Source organism: Lepidochelys olivacea (assembly GCF_965140295.1).
Source record: "Lepidochelys olivacea isolate rLepOli2 genome assembly, chromosome: 6".
Lineage (NCBI taxonomy): Eukaryota > Metazoa > Chordata > Testudines > Cheloniidae > Lepidochelys > Lepidochelys olivacea.
Genome location: NC_140416.1, coordinates 85,942,875 through 85,962,344, shown reverse-complemented (window position 1 = coordinate 85,962,344; position 19,470 = coordinate 85,942,875). Strand labels below are relative to the sequence as shown.

At 45.6% G+C, this 19,470-nt stretch overlaps 1 protein-coding gene across 2 annotated transcripts in view; it reads left to right on the top strand.

Annotated features, from left to right (window-relative positions):
- Positions 1-17,500, top strand: part of SYNDIG1L (synapse differentiation inducing 1 like) — a 33,392-nt gene extending 15,892 nt beyond the window's left edge. Inside the window, exons 2-5 of one of the 2 annotated variants that reach the window (XM_084632356.1) lie at positions 2,084-2,238; positions 8,491-8,942; positions 12,326-12,463; positions 15,272-17,500. In XM_084632356.1, the coding sequence (XP_084488482.1) occupies positions 8,532-8,942; positions 12,326-12,463; positions 15,272-15,430 (708 nt within the window). In that variant the 5' untranslated portion in view covers positions 2,084-2,238; positions 8,491-8,531 and the 3' untranslated portion in view covers positions 15,431-17,500. The remainder of the gene's footprint in view (positions 1-2,083; positions 2,239-8,490; positions 8,943-12,325; positions 12,464-15,271) is intronic. The other variant, XM_084632357.1, reaches the window with a different exon arrangement.
- Positions 17,501-19,470: the final 1,970 nt, after the last annotated feature.

Below are 19,470 nucleotides of genomic sequence, written 5' to 3'. Positions count from 1 at the left end.
CTCTCCAACAGCACAACTTCCTCCCACAGCTCCTGACATGCACACCCACCTGACTGGCTGAGAGGCTTTTAACTAGTTTCAGCCAGCCCCTGATTGGCTTCAGGTGTCCCAATCAACCTAGCAGTCTCCCTGTCTTCTGGAAAGTTCTTAATTGGCCCCAGGTGTCTTAAATGACCTGGAGCAGCTGCCATTTCACTTATCCTGGTACCAGGGATTTGTTTAGCCTGGAGCTAATATATCTATCTCCCACTACTTTTCTATAGCCATCTGGCCTTGCCCCGTTACAGTAGTTTGGAGGAAATGTTTCTGCAGAGAAATATTTATCTAAGTGAGAATGAAGATTTGATTTGCATCTGGAAATCAACCAATATGACTAGCGAATCCCTGAAAAGCAGCACACAGTATCCCAATTCTCAAAGCAATTTAGTGTCTGTCAGCTCTGGAAACCCATCACTGAGGCAGCTGACTCTACCCCTATTTGGAGGGCATAACCAACGCCATATTCACTCCTTTCCAGCTCTATCAAACAAGTTGCTTCACAGCTGTGCATTAGCTGCTCTTCATCACAGACACCCTGTGTCATGCCCATTAGCCAGGTCCACAATCTGCGTCACCTTCTCCCCCTATATCCTGATGGTCACTAAATCCTTCCCATATAATAGCTCTAAAATCCCACTTGCTAGAACCCTTGTACACACCTGGCTCAGGGGTTGCTTGGATTCCACTTCCCTCTCCATGCGTCTCCCGCAGACCCCATCCCTTCCATATGCTGCTCTGACCAGTTTTCTCCTTTGCTGCTCTGATGACATCTCCTTCCACCTCATATTCCTTCCCTGGCTTCCTCTCCTTTTGCATCAAGTTCAAGCTTCTCGCTCTCTTCTTCAAGGCCGCACGTAATCTCACCACTGCCTACATCACTGCATTCACTTCTGCCTTCCCCTCCCCCACCAGACCCTACTCTGAGCCTATTGCTCTCACTTTAAGGTTCCTTTTGTCTCTTGCTCACACTTGACCTGGCTCCTTTTCTCATGCTGCCTCCTCCACTTGGGACAGCTTTCCACACACCCATGTGACTGAATGGCTGGTCTCTGCTCCTTCTGATCCCTCCTGTAAACCATTTCTTTTGCTCACCCTTCCAACCATCCCTGGTATCCTCTTCCCCTATTAGCTCCCAGAGGCAGGGATGTCTCCTCCTTGTGTGTCAGGCAGGAGCAGGGCCTCCTCTTATCTCTGGAAAGCATCAAGCACAATTATGATCATGTGTACTTACGGGCTGGAACTCCGTAAGTAACAATAATAACGTCTCCGTTGCCTTCTCTGTGCAGCCATTGCTGTCATGTCAAGTGCTGCACAACATGGTTTGATTTGGAGTCTGCCTATCATTCTGCCTGGAGGCCAAGGCAGGTGAGCCTATTTGTATGCGACTTTCACTGTAACTGGAGCAGGAGCTCCTCTCCCTGCAGCTGCTGTGCTGTGCTGTTTATCTCCTGGCTTCCCTGATTGCTCCTCTCTGGCTGCAGTGCCCGGTACCGCTCTCTGAATGTGCCAGCATGGCTCAGTTGGGAGCGCTCTTGCATGTCAGCCAGAAGGTCCCGTGGCTTAAAGTCTCACATCAGGATGTTCTAACCTCCTCTTGGGGGCATCTGGGGAGATGTAATCCAGACATAATCTAACAGTGAGGCAGGACTGAACGTTTACCTGACAGAACAACTAAATTGTGATTGATTATTGGAAAAGCTACTTATTTTACCATTAACCCAGCTTGTTACACCCAGCATCTGTGCCAAGTGTCAAATTAGAATCAAGGACTGTCCACAGAGAGGAGTATTCAGTGACTGTAACGATATTGCACTGGGGAAGATAAATGTGCCAGTCCAGTCTTGAGAGCTGGGGGCTTTGGAGCTGGGAGACATCAGTCACACTGTGAGCGAGACCCAGATTTATCCTGGGACTACCTAGACCAGAATCTGGCCCTGTTTGTTTTTCTCCTTAGCTCAGTTCATATCCATTGCCTCCAATGCAGCACTTGTTTTGATGATCTCTTGGCGTAAGGCACACTGATCAGTTTTGTGTTCTGCCACAGACTGGAGCAATGGGCAGGAGAGGCTGAGACTGGGGGTGCAGAGGCCTCACCCTCTGGAGTGACTATGAGTGTGCAGCTGTAGGGAGAGAGCAGCCACGTAATTATGGAGAGACAGCATCCATGGGTACCGAGGCGATATCCCAGCCTGACTGCAGGTACGGTCCGTCTCTGTCAATCTGATAGACTCTCTTCTCCAGATGCATCTCTGTGTCTGAGCTCTGTTTGTGTGTATGTATCTTCCCTAACCACCCAATGACACCTGCTGTTATCCACTCTCAGTATTATGCAGACTAATCCTGTGGGGTGAATAGTGCCACATTCCATCCAAGTGAGTTTATAATGAGGATGGAATGTGCCTTGCTCTCAGCCAATTTTGTCTGTTCACTGCTTCTTCGCTTTGATCTGCCAGTTTCATTCTTTCTCTCCAAAGTCTGATGATGGCCCCAATTGCATTAAACTCACTGAAGAACCCAAGGAAGTCCAGTCTGGTTTGGAGTTTACTGCATGATTTGCTGGTCTCTGTCTCTTCTGGAGTCAGGGTCGGGGGGGACGACTGTATGTCTTTGCCTGTGATTCCCTGCATCATCCACACATTCTCAGGAGCATGGCAGGTGCTGTGAAAACATATATGAAACACAGTCCCTGCCCCAAAGAACTTACTTTGTTCACTGCACACAAGCACGTGTACGCACACACACTCACATGCTATATTTGTGCAGTGCTGTGACCTTGGTGCCTTTAAGAAATTAGAATGATCTCTAACCCTTCAACAACTGTGTCTTTCTCCCCCCCCTTCCCTGCCCCAGCTGTCTCTGTGATATTAGAGGGCTGTTCAGAGGACATGCTAACCCTGTTGTATTAAAGCAGGAAGCATATTCCTTGCTTGCATTACAATGTAACTGAGCACAGCATCTATAGGGCTCCGACACAATATCCCTCAATGCTCCACTTTCACATAAAGCTACAGCTGCAGCCTAATAATGAGACTGTTCCTGTGGTTGCACTTCAGGGTAACTTTGCATATTTATGAGACCTGTGGTGGAAAGGTCTCGCTTCTCATTTCTCTCCTTATCCTGGAGCCCTTGTTATCCAGCTTTCTCCCTAGAGAGGGAGAAATGCAGTTTGCTGGGATTTTTCTGTAGCTGTTCCACAAAAGAGAGATTCCTGACCGTGATCCTCCCTGTGCAGAGTTGGCCATCTCCTTAATACAGCAATTCCCATACTCCTCCCTGCTGCAACCACAGTCTTATGGGATGGCTCAGGGCAGATGTACTTAGGTTTCCTCTGTTGGCCCTTTGATCCCCTACAATCAACACCGCAATATCCCTTTTTCTTCTCTTTATAACACCATCTCTGGGAGCCAAGCCTCTGGGGTGTTGAAGGGCAGCAAGGAAAAGAGTGTTGGGGGTCTTGTATCACAGAGAACATTATAATAGAGGGATCTCTGTAACACAGAGTTACAGAAATTAGCGAGGGAAAAGACCCTGGATGCCTCAAGTCCACCCGCTGTCAATGCAGGATTGTTCTCTATGTAGCTTAGTGCTTTGTCCAGCATAGCTTTAAAAGTCCCAAGTGGCTGGCCTTCATCATTTCCCATGGGAGAGAATTCTGCAACCACTACCGCTTGCTCTTGGGGAGACTTTCTTAGTATTTAACTTACATTTTCCCGTCTGTTCCTTGATTACTCCCAATTTTACTCCCTTGAGCCACCTTGAGTAATTCATCGCCCTTCCGGATATTTACACCCTTCAGCTGTTTGCAGACTGTTACCATGTCCCTCTGTGTTGTCCCAGCAAGACAGATTTTGCTCTTGCAGTCTTTCCTTGTAAATCTGTCCATCCAGCCCCATCTTCTCTGAACTTTTTCCAGTTCATCAGTATCTTTTTAGTTATAAGGTTCCCAAACTCACATAATCCAGGTCCACTTGCAGTAGAGTTGTATAAAGTGTAACAATCACCTTTGGGCTTTGTTATTTGATGCCTCACAGTGGCCTGTTTTGCTGCCATATTTCACTGCCGGTCTAACTTGCTGCCCAATATCACCACTAAATCTCTTTTAGCCTTTTTCTTTTAGTTCCATTTCATTTTATCTCATACTTATGTTTTCAATTTCCCCAGGACCCTTTGCATTATTTCTTTACTCACCAATATTCACAATGCTTCCCAGTGTAGTACTGTGTGCAAATTTCATTCATGTGCAGTTCATTCCTTCTTCCAGATCATTTAATGAAGATCTTAAATACGACTGGATGTAACATTGAAACATGCAATATCCACTAAACGCTGCCCTGCAACCCCATACGGGGCCATTTATCAGCACGCTTTGCTCATGGTCCTTCAGGCAGTTTTCTGTCCAGTTCAGTGACTATTTCCCACTTTGAATGAACTTTGGCAGAAAAAAATGTAATGAGACAAGTTGTCAAATGTTTTACTAAAAATGCAGGTTTGTCTGCCAAGATCTTTTCTTCACAAACTCCATGGTTGGATCATTATCCTGTAGATGTCTCGTGATTTTTCATATTATTTGTTCCATTATTTTATTAGCAATAGAATTTAAATTTACAGGAAAGTAATTGGCAGGATCACTTTTTTTCCTTTTCCAACCCTCCATTACAAACCCAGTTCTCTGTAACTTCCTTGAATTAACTGTCAGTGCTATAATTTGTTAGATCATTCCCTCAATATTTTTAAAATGCACATCATCCAGATTGTTTCACTTCTCTATTGAAAATTTCCCATATATGCCTGCATCGACCTTTATTAATTTATTTTTACTAAGTCTTCCTTATCTGTTAATGCTTCAAATAGAAATTTGTAGTAGGATGGGAAAATTAAGAATCTGGGGCATGCCATTGGTCTTATTTCGGTTGTTGGGTTTAGTGTGTGGGTGCTGCTGGGTGGCGTTGGTGGGCTATGACATACCGGAGGTTAGACTATGATCTCAATGACTCTCTTGGTGGGGAGAGGCATGAAAGATGTGTGAAGTAAGATGGGTAGGCCTTTAACAACACAAGGTGGTGCTGAAGGATTTGAGGGGGAGGGGTAACTTAGAGAGAATTATTTCATCTTTCTGAAGGGGGGTGTCAAGGTTCCTTCCCCACTCTGAACTCTAGGGTACAGATGTGGGGACCTGCATGAAAAACCCCCTAAGCTTATTTTTACCAGCTTAGGTTAAAACTTCCCTAAGGTACAAACTATTTTACCTTTTGTCCCTGGACCTTATTGCTGCCACCACCAAGCATCTAACAAAAATAACAGGGAAAGAGCCCACTTGGAAACGTCTTTCCCCGCAAAATCCCCCCAAGCCCTATACCCCCTTTCCTGGGGAAGGCTTGATAAAAATCCTCACCAATCCTCACCAAACCCTTGGATCTTAAGAACAATGAAAAAGCAATCAGGTTCTTAAAAGAAGAATTTTAATTAAAGAAAAAGTAAAAGAATCCCCTCTGTAAAATCAGGATGGTAAATACCTTACAGGGTAACCAGATTCAAAACGTAGAGAATCCCTCTAGGCAAAACCTTAAGTTACAAAAAGACACAAAAATAGGAATATACATTCCATTCAGCACAACTTATTTTATCAGCCATTTAAACAAAACAGAATCTAACGCATATCTAACTAGATTGCTTATTAACTCTTTACAGGAGTTCTGACCTGCATTCCTGCTCTGGTCCCGGCAAAAGCAACACACAGACAGAGAGAACCCTTTGTTTCCCCCCCCTCCAGCTTTGAAAGTATCTTGTCTTCTCATTGGTCATTTTGGTTAGGTGCCAGCGAGGTTGTCTTAGTTTCTTAACCCTTTAAAGGTGAAAGAGTTTTTCCTCTGTCCAGGAGGGATTTAAAGGTGTTTACCCTTCCCTTTATATTTATGACAGGGGGGCTCAACTTCCAAAAGTTTGGGAAATGCTGCCCTAAGGGAAGGCATGGAAGTTCATTGATAGGGACATTTTGAAGCCGGATACAATACTAGGAATTGTACAGTAGGGGAGAAGCTGGGATTGGCCCTGGGGACAAGCACATGGGAGCTAACTGGGCTTTTGATCCTCAGGAGTCTTTAATTCAACTTCTTTATTTAAATTTTTCTGGAGGACAGATAAAACTAAGGTGATATGCTTTAGATCAGAATGAGTGGCATACCCCAGAGAGCCCTACACCAGGCAGATGACTCTGCCTATAATATATAACATACTGCAGAGAAAGAAATTACTAATATGTCTAAAGAGAAATGACATTTTGGGCTGCAAGGCAGCAGGGTATCCCATTGAGGTCTGTTCAGGAGACAGATGCATGCTAAAGAACTGCTGTAAAAACACAGTGTCTAGTGTTAGAATTAGAGGTGGCCAAATAACGGAGTTTGTACCCCAGGGAAAGTCTGATATTCTAACATTTGTTTTCCTGCCAAATCAGGAGGAAAAGTCAAAATATCAGCCATTTTCACAGAACAAAAGGTTCCAAAATATTTTGATTTGAAAATGTTAAAATGGGCGATTGTTAATTAAAATGAAATGATTCATTGTTCCCAAATGAATACATTTTTATTTGAATTGACATTTAAAAAAAAAGATTCTTTTTATGTCATTTAAGGAAATGTCTGTTCAAAACCAAATGTTTGTTTTGTTTATATTTTGCTGATGGAAAGTCAAACAATTTTGTCAAAATCAAAATCTTCTTATGGCAAATTTTGATTTTGACAATCACATGTTCTGGTGGGAAATTGTTTGGTGCAAAAAAAAAAACGTCAGCCAGCTCAAGTTAGACTCTCTGGAACTGAGCTCAGTGGTAGGGCTTTTCTATGCCCGGGGTGGTGCTGGTTTGATTAAAGCTGTGATGTTGCACTAGTTTAGAAAAATGGGTTTAGAAAGGAAAGATGGTGCAGTAGTTAGGATGCTATTTGGGGCTGTCGGAGACCCAGGTTCAATTGCTGCTCTGTCACAAACATCCTGCCTGACCCTAGGGAAGTCACTTAGGGCTGTCCTACACTACAGAGTTAGGTCCGTTTAATTACATCTCTCAGGGCCATGTCACACCCTGTGTCGTATAATTAAGCCAACCTAAGCCCCAGTGTAGACACAGCTAGGTCGATGGAAGAATTCTTCCATTAATCTAACTACCGCCTCTCAGAGAGGTGTATTTACTACACTGATGAAGGAACCCCTTCCATTGCTATAGTAAGTGTCTACACTGCAGTGATGCAGTTGAACCATAGTAGTGTGTCTAATGGAGACATACCCCTAGGCTGGGTAGGTCTACACTTGGAGCTGGGGGTGTGATTCACGGCTCAAGGAGACATACTTGTGCTAGCTCTCATTGAGTCAGCAGCTAAAAATAGAATATAGCCATGGCTGTGGGACAGGCTAGCCACCAAGTACGTACCTCTCTGAGATTCTAGGCAGGGACTCAGGGTAGCCACAGCTGCATTTTGTTCATAACAGGCTAGCTCAATGAGAGTTAGCGTAAGTGTCTCCATGAGATGGGAATCATGCCCCCAGCTCAATATTAGCCATACCCTTTTTTCTCTGTGCCTCAGTTCCCCATCTGTATAATGGGGACAATAGCACTTCCCCACCCCACAGTGGTGCTGGGAGGACAAATACATTAAAGATTGTGAGATGCTCAGATACTGCAGTGATGGAGACCTTCAACAGATAGATACGTGCAGCTGTGGGTGTAGATCAGGCCTCAGCATCTCAATCCCTCTCTCCCTTACTGTGCTTTGTATAGTGTATGGAGAGGCAGTCCCCCCAAGAGAACACTAAGACGGTACCAGTAATTAAAATATCCTCACAGCAACCTTCCATCTTCCCTGAATTTATACTCGGTCCCTCACCAGCCCAAGCCCAGGCATTAAAAAGCACTATGAAAGCTCAACTATGTTTAGAAACCATTAGCTGCTGAACCTGTAATGCATGAAGGGCTGTAATTTACTGTGTGTCCTGCTAGTTTTGGATGTCAGAAAGGCCCCTCAAGTGGATGCCAGCTGTGCATCTACTGCAATGCCATCTGGTATTCTCTACCGCAATATAAATTATGAGCCACCAGAAAGGATGCAACAGGCATTCCTATCTGACTGTATGGTCCCTTCTGAATGTGCATTGTAGATATAGCAAATCCTCCACTCATTCCAGCCTGATGTTATCAGATCATCTCATCACATTCTTAGCTCACTATCAGCTTGTGACAGATGAACAGCTCCTCAATTATCTGAGACAGTGTTCAAGCCATGGAATAGGGGTCCTAGATTCTTATTCTCTCTAGTGCAGCCAGATAGTGCCATTTTGCACTGGCAAGTGTCCTGCAGTCATCTCTGCTGTGACCAGTAGATGTTACTATGAATGGTTCCCCTGAATCCGCAGCCTTGCCTTGTTGATATTATACACTCACTCCTTCTACTCTCTTTTATTCCTCAGGGTTACCCTCCCGTTAGCTCCTCCAGGCCATTTTCAGCATAATGGAAAGTCTGAGTGAGCTTCAGAACCCACTGCTGGCCAAGAGCAGCAGGCATCTTCACGGTAGCTACTCCTACCATCAGCATCACCCTAATCACTGCTGCCAGGGGAAACTTTACATCTTTCAAAACACTGGCAGTGCCAGGACTCACCAGCTGCTGGATGCCAGTTCCCTGCAGCTGGCTGTTGAAGCATTGTATGGTCCCAACTTCATCCTGGTGAAGGATGAGACCAGTCTCAAGGCCAAGGACAACAAGGGGGAGAGCTGCGAGATGACCTTCATGGAAAACAAAGAGGCCCCCTCTGAGGCTGCAGATGGGCGAGAAAAACAAGCGCCATGCCAGATGGAGAGTGACATCAGAATCCAAACAGTGTCCTATGAGGTGGAGGAGGAAGAATTCCAGGAGTATGAGGTGAGCCACTTCTAGGAGAAACAGCAACAAGCTGCTCCCCGATGAATATGTCCAACTGCCCTTGGGTGTAGATGGTTCACAAATGGCACTGAAGGTGTTAAATTTCTACCATTCCTTCTGTGTCTGAACTCAGCATCACCACAGAGTGTCCCAATTGCTTCTGTTGGTGTCCAACAGGGTTATTTATGGTGGGATACTTTGAAAATTTAATCTCACACTGAAATCAAAGTGGAGCTGGGATTAAAGCATCCGGGAGGACTCAATCAGTTATTATAATGTGATCTCATTTCAGTTGCATATTGCAGTCCCATTGGTTGAAATGTTATCCTAGTATTGTGAGTTTCTCTTACATTTGCCCTTCCCCACCCACCCCTCTCCTCTCCAGCTCTGGCTTATTACAGAGCGAATGTTACTATTTCTGTCAGCTAAATAGCTGCACAGCAGCAGCACTGCAGTGAAGGCGTTGTTATATTTTTAGGGTTGGAAAGTAGTCCGGGGTACCGTGGATTGGCCAGAAATTCAGCCAAGAGAATGAGCTGTCTCAGGGGTTGTGTCCTTTGAAATAGGCCTTTTTTTAATGCAATGGCTAAGTGCAGATGAAGGATGAGGTCACACTTTGTGTGGCAGCCACATGTGGTGTACATGCTGCTCTATCACAAGGCACGTGGGTATCTTGATTGGCTGCTCAGAGGGGACCTCATTGACCCATGGGGTGAGGAAGCTGCCATTTTATCCCTCTCCATTCCCCTCCCCTATAGCAATCTTGTCTCGTCACCGTCCTTCCAGTCCCATCTTGACACCCTCTGTGCCACACCCAATCTCCTGCCTCCCACACATTCTCCCTACATGCTCCCCACAGTTTCCTATTGTTGATCCATGCCTCATATTTTCCCTCCCAGTCCTTTGATAGTCTCTTATCATTCAATTCTCCCACTCTGCTACCCATAGTACTCTGCATCCCCAGTCTCTCTCATGCTCTCTGTATTACTCTGCACCTCCTTAATCACCTTCCTGGCACTCCTTAGCGTCTGACTCTGCCCCCACATTCCCCTCAGTCTCCCTCCTGCACCCCACTTTCCCTAGAACTCCCTCAGTTTCCCTTCCTGCTCATCTTTCTCAGTAATCTTCTATACCTCCATGCACCCTACAGCTTCCTGTCTCTTTACTCTCTTCTGTGTGTACCCAGCATTTCCCTGTCTCTTCAAAATTTCTGATACAGTTTCCTAGCCTCAGAGCTCAGGAGGTGGCCAATTTTCCTGATATCAGCCTGACTTAGGCTCAGTTGAGAACAATGGGAGATGGTGGCCATCTTCATTAGGGGCAGCCTCACTTTCCAGTGCAAGGCAGTGGTGGCCATCTTGACTATGGCTGTGGCATTACAGAAAATAATGGAAAATTCTGAATAAGGGCAGGTGAGAGGGTACATAGCCCCATACAGATCAATAAGGGGTTAATAAGAGCCTGTGGACTTAATCAGCCCCACCCTGCTATACCCATAGTAGGTTTCAAAAATAGAGGGAGGGGTTAAAAGGACAAAAGCCCAGCACTGTAGTGGCTGACCAGGAGACGGGGTAGACCTCTTGTGCTAGCTCCTTGAAAGAAGGGCTGGCTGGGGCCGGGGCTTGTCCAGAGATTGCCTGAATGATGGCCTGGCTAAGGCCAGGGAATTTTCAGAGACTGTCAGAGACCAAAGCCTCCCTCGGGGCAGAAGGGTCTGGTGTGGGACTCTAATATTTGCTTTGTTGCCTGTGACTAATGCATCTTTTCCTTTAGGACCTGAGAGATGGAGTTTGTTGTCCTGTTTGGTCTTGCTTAAGGTCTTAAGGTCAGAGTACGACCAGGGTAGCCAATGGTCCTTTGTCTCCCACACCCCACCCCTCAAGGGAACAGACACTTCCAGTAAACCTAGGTTGATTTGACCCTACCAGAGTCCATGTAATAATTCGTCATGAAATCTGAAGCAACTCAGTCATAGTTTGATACCAACTTGTGGATAGTTCCACAAGTTTGATACCAACCATCATGAGAAGCTTAAAATATAAATATATCTTGAGTCTTGCAATAAAATAATGACTGGCAAATCTGTGCTATGGCTATTTATATTGACGTGTCCTGTGTTCGCTAAGGATTTACCATGCAATATAGAAGCCAAAAACAATACACAAGATTCACAAAGGCAGGACTCTGTTGGAGTGGATTCCACTAACCCTGCTATTGTTGGCATCTGCTGTTTATCTCCATATCCATTTCTTTGGACCATGGCAATATGCCTCTTCCAGACTGAAACAGGCACTTGCCCATTTCCATGGGTTTAGACCACTAAAACGTGCCCCCTCCAAACTTGGGCCAAAGGGTACCCAAGATAGGGAGAAAAGTATGAGACACTGAGTGGCACGCACATTGAAAAGAGGAACAGGGGTTCTCATGAGATTAGGATAGGCTCAAATCCAAGCCCTTTCCCTTACTTTCAAACCCAGTCTGGCAGTCTCAAACCCACTTAGTCCTAATGAGAATGAGGCACTTTGCGAAAGCCAACACAGCCCATTATGCCAAAGTCCAAGATGTTTAGGTATAAAAATAATTTCCAGGGAAATCCCAAATCTCCACCAAGTTTGCTGAAGTCTCAACCTGGGAAGAAAATCAGAATCCATTTCAATCCCCAAATTTTCTCATTACATTTCTTTCTCCTCAAACCAGCTTGAGAGGATACAGTGTTTTAGAAACTCACTCTCTGAATGTTCGGGTCAGAAGAGTTAGAGAATATATGAAAGGGATGGGAAAGAAAAGGAGGTGAGACTGAAATACGGAGAGTGAAGGGGGTGGGGGTGGGAAGCATTGCTTAGATACAAAGAGATAAGTGCCCTAGAAATACCATCGGTGGGCAGACTGGCAGGGGCAGCTCTGACTCAGGGAAAGCCCTTAGTAATAGGACACAGAGCATTTTGTGTCAAAAGCTCCGAGTGGCCAGATGTTGGTAGTGACCAAAAGTTTTTTCCACCGGCGGCTGTGTGGTGGTCTGCAGGCCATGAGATCCTGCATATCAGCCCCATTCCCATCACACCTTCCCCCACACAGCATGGGCCATAATGACTGCACCCCTTTTTTATCTCTGTGGCAGATCCCTCCAGCGCAGGCTGGTGTCAGACTGGTGGGAGGAGGGGAGGAAGCCCTTGTGTCAGTGTTTGCAGCCCCCGGCCTGGTTTTAACAGGCTGGCCTCATGACATGTTTCAGGGTCACGTAAGTGTCAGATATGCCAGCATGTCCCTCTGAGGGGTGAATGGGGTGCACTTGCACTGCTCTTCCCAGGCTCTCTCTGCCTGGACTCTCTCCAGGCCTGACGGCCCCGCGCTGATCAGCAGCACTGAACTCGTTTGTTTTCCAGAGTGACTCCTCGAGTGACAGTGAGAGTGAAGATCATTTCCTGATGCTCCCCCCACGAGACCACCTGGGCCTGGCCATTTTTTCAATGCTCTGCTGCTTCTGGCCCCTGGGGATTGCTGCCTTCTACTTCTCCCATAGGGTGAGGAATCCCATCTGCTGATGTCTCCTTTTCTGTGCTGCACATGCTGGGTTAGGTAATGGCTCTAATGCAGGGACCCTGCAAGCCAGAAGAACCCCTTGAGTCAGGGGCCTGGCACCATTCCGGTCAGTGAGACACACATTTCTGTCACTCCCATGGGTCCTGTTTCCAACCCTCACTGACCTGTAGCTCTGTGTGCTGGGGCAAAGCAAGTCATGCTCCAGGTTGTGGAGTGCTCTGGGCACCCTTCATCCTCACCCAACAGCAGAATTACTTGGTTCCATTGCATCCAGGGCTCTCCTTGATCATGTGGGGGAACTAGAGGACTTGCCCTTCAGTGCAGAGACTAGATATTATGGGCCAGAGTCTCTGCCCCACTCTTTGTGCCATTCTGGTGGAGCAAAAGGACCTGAAACTGACTATAACTTGCCAAACGAGAATTTCTCCAGCACAGGCGAGTCTTTGGCTGGGGTGGAGCTGTGCTATAGTCAGTTCCTACATTGCCCTGCTCTGTGCTTCAACAATCCCCGGAGGGTGGATGGTCTCCTGGGTGACTTTTACCATCTGGTGTAGCTTGGAGCTGCCCCCAGGCTACTCCAAACTGTTCCAGAGTAAGCAATGGATCTGCTTGAGAATCCAGCTGCCTTGGAGACTGGGCAGAGCAGAGACTCTGCTCTCTGTTTCTCGTTACAGGGGTCCCTCCATTCATTATGTCTGTAGTAATGGCCTCTGATGTTGTCAAATAAAGCCAGTTTCCCCTCTATACAACAGGGATAATAACACCTCCCCTTGCCCACTGGCTGGTTAATCCTTGAGTCAATATTACTCTCCTGTTTAAAGCTGGGGAAGGATTGACAGCTTTCCCCATTAAAACAAGAGTCCATTGTGATCTTCCCAGATCACACAAGGGGCTTGATTCTCCTCACACTTGTGTGTAAATCAGGTGTAACTCGGCAGTGTAAAGCTGACACAAATAAGAAGAGAATCTAGGCCTTGGCCTGTATTAGCTCATACTGGTTGCTGCTCTAGTCAGGGCATGGGCCAGATTCTGTTCTCAGTTACATGGATGTAGATCCAGAGTAATTCACTCGGAGTCGATGGAGTTGTGCTCGATTTATACTGGATGATACCAAGATCCAAGTTTTTCTCACAGTCTTAAGAAGTTAAATGGAGACAGCAGAAATAATAATAAAATAAGGTATAGTGCACCTAGCTGAGTGTAATATGAAAGGAACAACCTAGCACAGCATCTGTGAAGCAAAGTGGGTTCTTTAACCTGCTGGAGCTCTTTGAAGAGGAGCTCTTGTGGTTGTTTGTTTATCTAATGTAATTGCTGTACATGGTGCTTGGTTATTACTTGGATTGTTTGTTAGTTCTTCAGGGCAGGGACTGTCTCTGTGTTTGTTTAACAACTGAGAACACGCACAGGAAGCAGAGCGGGGTGTCACTGTAAGCAACCCTGAATCTGTGCAGTGGTGACCCAGAGAGCAAATGAGATGCCTGGATATTGAAAGGGGAATAGAGAAGAATGTAACAATGCCATAGCATAGAGTGGTGTGCGTCCTCCCCTTGAATACTGCATTCAGTACAGGGCACTTCATCTTAAAGAGGAGGTGTAATAGGAGAAACAGGAGAAAGTAACAGCAATTAAAAAATGACTAGGAACACAGGTATTGCCAGATCAATGGTCCAGGCTGTCTGCTGCTGTTTCCCTGCCTGTACCCAGAACCAGATGCCAAGGTGTAAATTCCCATAACAATCAATTATGGAATAATCTGCCTCTGGGGGAAGATTCTTCCTCACTCCTATCAGTCAGTGATTGGTTTATCCTAGCTAATGTATCTGCAGTATTCTTGTTGTTCATATACATGTTGACTCCACTATGTCCTAATAACATGTGGCAGTGAGTTCCATAGGTTATTTATCCATTGTGGAAAAAATGTATTTCCTTTTAAATGTGTTGCCTTTTAATTTCAGTAAATGTCCCTGTGCTCCGGGATTATGAGAAAGTGTAAAGGGCAGCGCACCATTTACACCCTTTATCCTATTCACTATTTTGTGAATATTTTCATTTTATGAAAATGATTAGAGGCCTGGAAAGACCCTTTTAACCTCTCCCCCATGAAAGTATTTCTAGGCCTCTGATCATTTTCATCTCTCCCCTTCAAACTCTTTCTATAACTGCCATATTCTTTTTGAAATGATGTGGCCAGAACAAAACACCAGAGGAGGGCAACCCGCCAATATATGTAATGACATTATACTGTTTCAGTATTCTTCTTTATCCCTTTTTTAGTACAATGTAACCAGAAATAATTTACAGATTCCTGATTAGTCAACATACTGAAGACTATTAGTACAATATAGCTAGTGTCCCTGCATGTGCAATCACGATGTCATGCCAGAAGGAAGTTCTATTGCACTTACATTTCGAGACCACAAGTGCACGAAGTGACATATTCAGAAGTCCAAACACAACCAGTTCAAAGACTGATCCATCTACAAATGTATGGCTATCTGTAGCTACTCACCAAGAAATATTGTGCTGGGAAGAGCTGGTGCAATTATCCCTGTACTATGAGAGTGGAGTTTAAGAATATCAGCTGCACACATGTACTTCAAACTTCTTAAGCCCGCAAACCTACCTTTTAAAGGAAAGCTGTATCAAAGTAAAGTTGCACAGAAGGGAAGAGGGGGATAAAGTTTGGGAGTCAGTGCTGTTCCCTGGAGTAAGTGAACAGTCAATCCTCTTCCCCAGAGGGGTTAGATGATGTTAATAGTCACTTACACATTGTCTTCTCTTTCCAGACCAGTAAGGCTGTCTCCAAGGGGGACTTCCATATGGCAAGTTCGGCCTCCCGGAGGGCCCTCTTCTTTGCTGCGCTCTCCATCACCATCGGCACAGGGGTCTACATTGGTGTGATTGTAGCACTGATTGCTTATCTATCCAAAAGCGGCCACGTATAGCAGAGACCTTGATGCCAAAGCTCAGCACTCTACACCCAAAGGCCAGTGCTAGTGGAATTCACGCTTTTGTGTGGAGCATAGGACAGAACGCTTGCAAGGGCCACTGAGCAGCTCCATGAGTGGAGGGATCCAGGCTTGGATGCGCTGTACAGGCTGTTTCCCTTTTACATGAACAATAGACTCCATTCTCCTTTACACCTTGGAAAACCGGCTAACAACATCCCACTAGTAAAGAATTCAGCACAGGCTGAAAGTCCTGGATTCTGAGGCTAGGAGGAGCATGTTTCACTTAAGGAAGAATGTGGAAGAGATATTTTTAGTTCATCTGCAAGGCCTGGTGCAGCCACTTATAGTTTTCAAAACAACATGTTCACATTCTAGTCCTGCACTGTGAATCCCACCACCTAGTGTATCACAGCCCTAGTCTGATATTGAGGCATATGGGGAAGAGGGCAGTGGGCAATTAATTCATTGGCTGCTCTTCCTTTTAGGAGAGAGGGCTCCTAGGCTGATTGCAAGAGAGATTGCTCAGGGGTCCTGTTGTGGGGAGAACACTTCAGTTTTAGGGCCATAGGCTGGCAACTGCCCCTTTAATTGCCATAAACTAGGAGGACACAGTGCAGCCCTGAATAAAGAGAGAGCTCTGGGACTCAGTCTTCAGAACCTCAGCTAACAGCTCTACCACCAGGCTTTACCCTAGTCTCATTTACCAATCCGTGGCTCAGCTCTTGGTGATTCGACCTAGCTCTTGAGTCATACATCCATTCTGAACAAGACGATGGAAGGTCATTTGGGTTGGTAATTGTGTGTCATCATTTCATGTGTAGAAGCTGGTTGGGAAAAGCCTCACAATTCTTGGGCATTATCGTCGTCACAGTAGCACCTAGTGGCCCAACTGAGATGGGGATGCTGTTGTGCTAGGTTCTGTAAAGACACAGTGTAAGAGCTCCGGCTCCAAAGAACTTAGTCTCAGGAGACAAAACAGACAAAGGCTGTGTGTGAAACGGAGGCACTGAGCGCTGACATGATTTACCCAAGGTCACTGAGGTCAGGGGCCTCAGGGGCCATAGAACCCTAGGCCGGAGTGCTAGCCCCTAGGTTAGGTACCTCACCTTTAGCTTTATCAGTGAGCAATGAAACACTCCAGGTACTGCCATTTAGGGCAACACCCAGAAGAAAAGATCTTGTTCTGCCCCAATGCATCTACTTCCAGGTAAATAACAACCCGCTCGACAGAATTGGCCTGATCCCATTCACGCTGGTCACAGACAAATAAGGAGGTAAACAAAAAACCCTCTTAACTCAGCTTTGTATATAACCTCCAGCCAAAAATACTGTTTGTTACTGAACAGAAGCTAGAGAATGAGAAAATATATGTTCCAGGTTTGGAGACTAAATGACAAGCAGTGAAGCCAAAACCCCAGGTGGAGGGTGGGAAGAGGTGTCTGTGCAGGGCTCTGTGCTGGACGGGACCCACCTTGGAAATGCCAGTGCCCCTTAGCCCTGCTTACAGCCTATTGCTTATGTGTATAGTGCCAACAACACGCTAGGTGCTTCACAGATGGATGTGGAGGCAAGGTCTTTTCCCCAAAGAGCTTACCGTAAAGAGACACTTTCTGCTTCAACCTGAGCTCCACTCCGGGCTTCAGATGCCACATCTTAAACCCTCCTCACCTTGGGCAGTCCTCCCCACACTTCCTTCCTTGCCTCCCCACGCCTCACCCTGATGGGGCCTAGACAGGCTCCCAACTCACAACCTCCCCTCCATGGGTTTCTGTACACACTATAGCATGTTTTGTAAGAGACTCAGCATGTTCCTTGATCCATGTATTGTTCATATGTACATTACATTCTAAAGCAGCATGTTAAGATCTGAGATTTCTATTGTACTTGAGCCATAAAAGAAGGAAACATACAAGAGAAGAGACCTGTTCAGAAGCTTCTCTGAAGGTCCCATTATATTTTATAACATGAAAGAGTTAATAAAAGAGACGGAAACAGGAATGTATCCTTGATGAGTTGGATGTGGACAGAATGGGGGGGTCGCACTGTGCAAATGGCACAATGCTATTTAGATCAGTAAAACCCCAGGATGCTTGTGAGGGAGTCTGGAGGATGTAATCCAGGCAGTGGCTGGGCAACACAATGGAAGATTATAATTAATTTAGATCACTGCAAAGAAATACACTTTGGGGAAAAGAACCTAAACTTAGAGCCTCTGAATTCATAGTAGCTTCTTAGGGGAAAGATTCAGGAGTCCCCATGGAGTTCAGTTTGCCCAGTGCCCAGTAGATATTTTAAAAGCAAAGATGCTGAAAAGAGAGAGAAAAAATATAATGATCTTGAATAACAGTGAACCTTTCAGTGGAGTTACTAACAGGTCCCCTGGAGAGGCTGGAAAAGGTCAGAGAAGCCAACAAAAATGATTCAAGGCCTGGCAGGACTTGAATAAAAGAGATGAGAGTTAGAGCAGTTCCAAGGTTTTCGGTTCCTTTTTTACCATTAGGTAAAATCTTACCAGTTTGACCTATTCATAACTCAAGGAGTAGGGTCACTTGAATCATAATGAAAGAAAGTAAATGGGAAACAAAAAGAGGGAAATGGGCATCTAGTTAACGTGGGGGAGTCAGTGCCCCATGGGTCATCATGCCAGAAATCATGGCTGGATTTAAAAAGAGGATAATTTGATGGCCGATAATCACTTCTGAAGCTGTGCAAACTAAAAGAAGTATAATGAAATCTCAGCCCATCAACTAGCCCCCAGGGAGGTAATAAGGACTCCCCCTCCCAGCCATAGCAAGGCACAAGTGACCAGCAGCATTATGGGTGGGAGGGTCCCATCAGCTACTGTCCAGTAGATAGAAGCAATAGTCTAAGGGTCTGATGTGTTACATTATTTGTACTGCATTGGTGCCTAGAGGCCTCACCAGAGATTGGGACCTTACCTTGTGTACCAGCATATAGTACAAGACAGTCCCTGGCCCAAAGAGCTTACCATCTAAATAGGCCCAGGGAACACACTTCCATGCATCCCTTACAGCAGGAGCTGGAATACTGGGCACAGGATTGACCAGTGGCCTGATCCAGGACATCAGGAGCCAGGATCCTAGGGTACATGATACTGCAAATCTGATGTGGTTGCAGCATAGGGGGGCAGTATCTGGATGAAAATCTGGGGAAGTGTCTGCTGGTCAAAGGGTGAGGACAAGAAGGTAGAATTTGATGAAGTAGAAAATGGGGAGCCAGTAGAGAGATTCAAGGGCAACATTTACCTTCCTGACTGAGGCATCATAAAGCTTAATTAAAAGGTATGTTTCTCACATGCTTTGACACTGTTGGCTGGCGTGAAGTGCGATGCTTTCCGACTTGCCCACGAGCAATCCCAGAAGATTGAATAGCGTTATACCCAGGAAATGTAAAGCAGCACCAGCTATCTCTGCATGCTCAGGGCCGTGTCTCCCAGTCCCATGACATTCTTTCATCACAAGTGAAAAGTGACCAACCAGATCCTTGCTGTTTTCTCCAAAAACTCTCTGAAAGCTGAGTCTGGAAGCAGATACAACCTGACCTCATCTTAATCAGGGTTATCCAAGATTAAATTAACCAACTAATGTCTTCACCTGGAGACACAGCCTTGCATAACTGCTGCCTCTCTCAAGCTGGGGGTTTCTTTTCAATTGATGTTCTTGGTTGGGTTATATTGGTCTCCGGTGTTGAGTCCCCCTGAGTTACCATGCCTTGGATTCACACTTTCTACTAATGACTGCTCCAATGGCCACAACATCTATTAGTCACAACTACAGGCTAAAAGAAAAGGAGTACTTGTGGCACCTTAGAGACTAACCAATTTATTAGAGCATAAGCTTTCGTGAGCTACAGCTCACTTCATCAGATGCATATCGTGGAAACTGCAGCATTTGGAAAGGAAGATGATGAAGTGAGCTGTAGCTCACGAAAGCTTATGCTCTAATAAATTGGTTAGTCTCTAAGGTGCCACAAGTACTCCTTTTCTTTTTGCGAATACAGACTAACACGGCTGT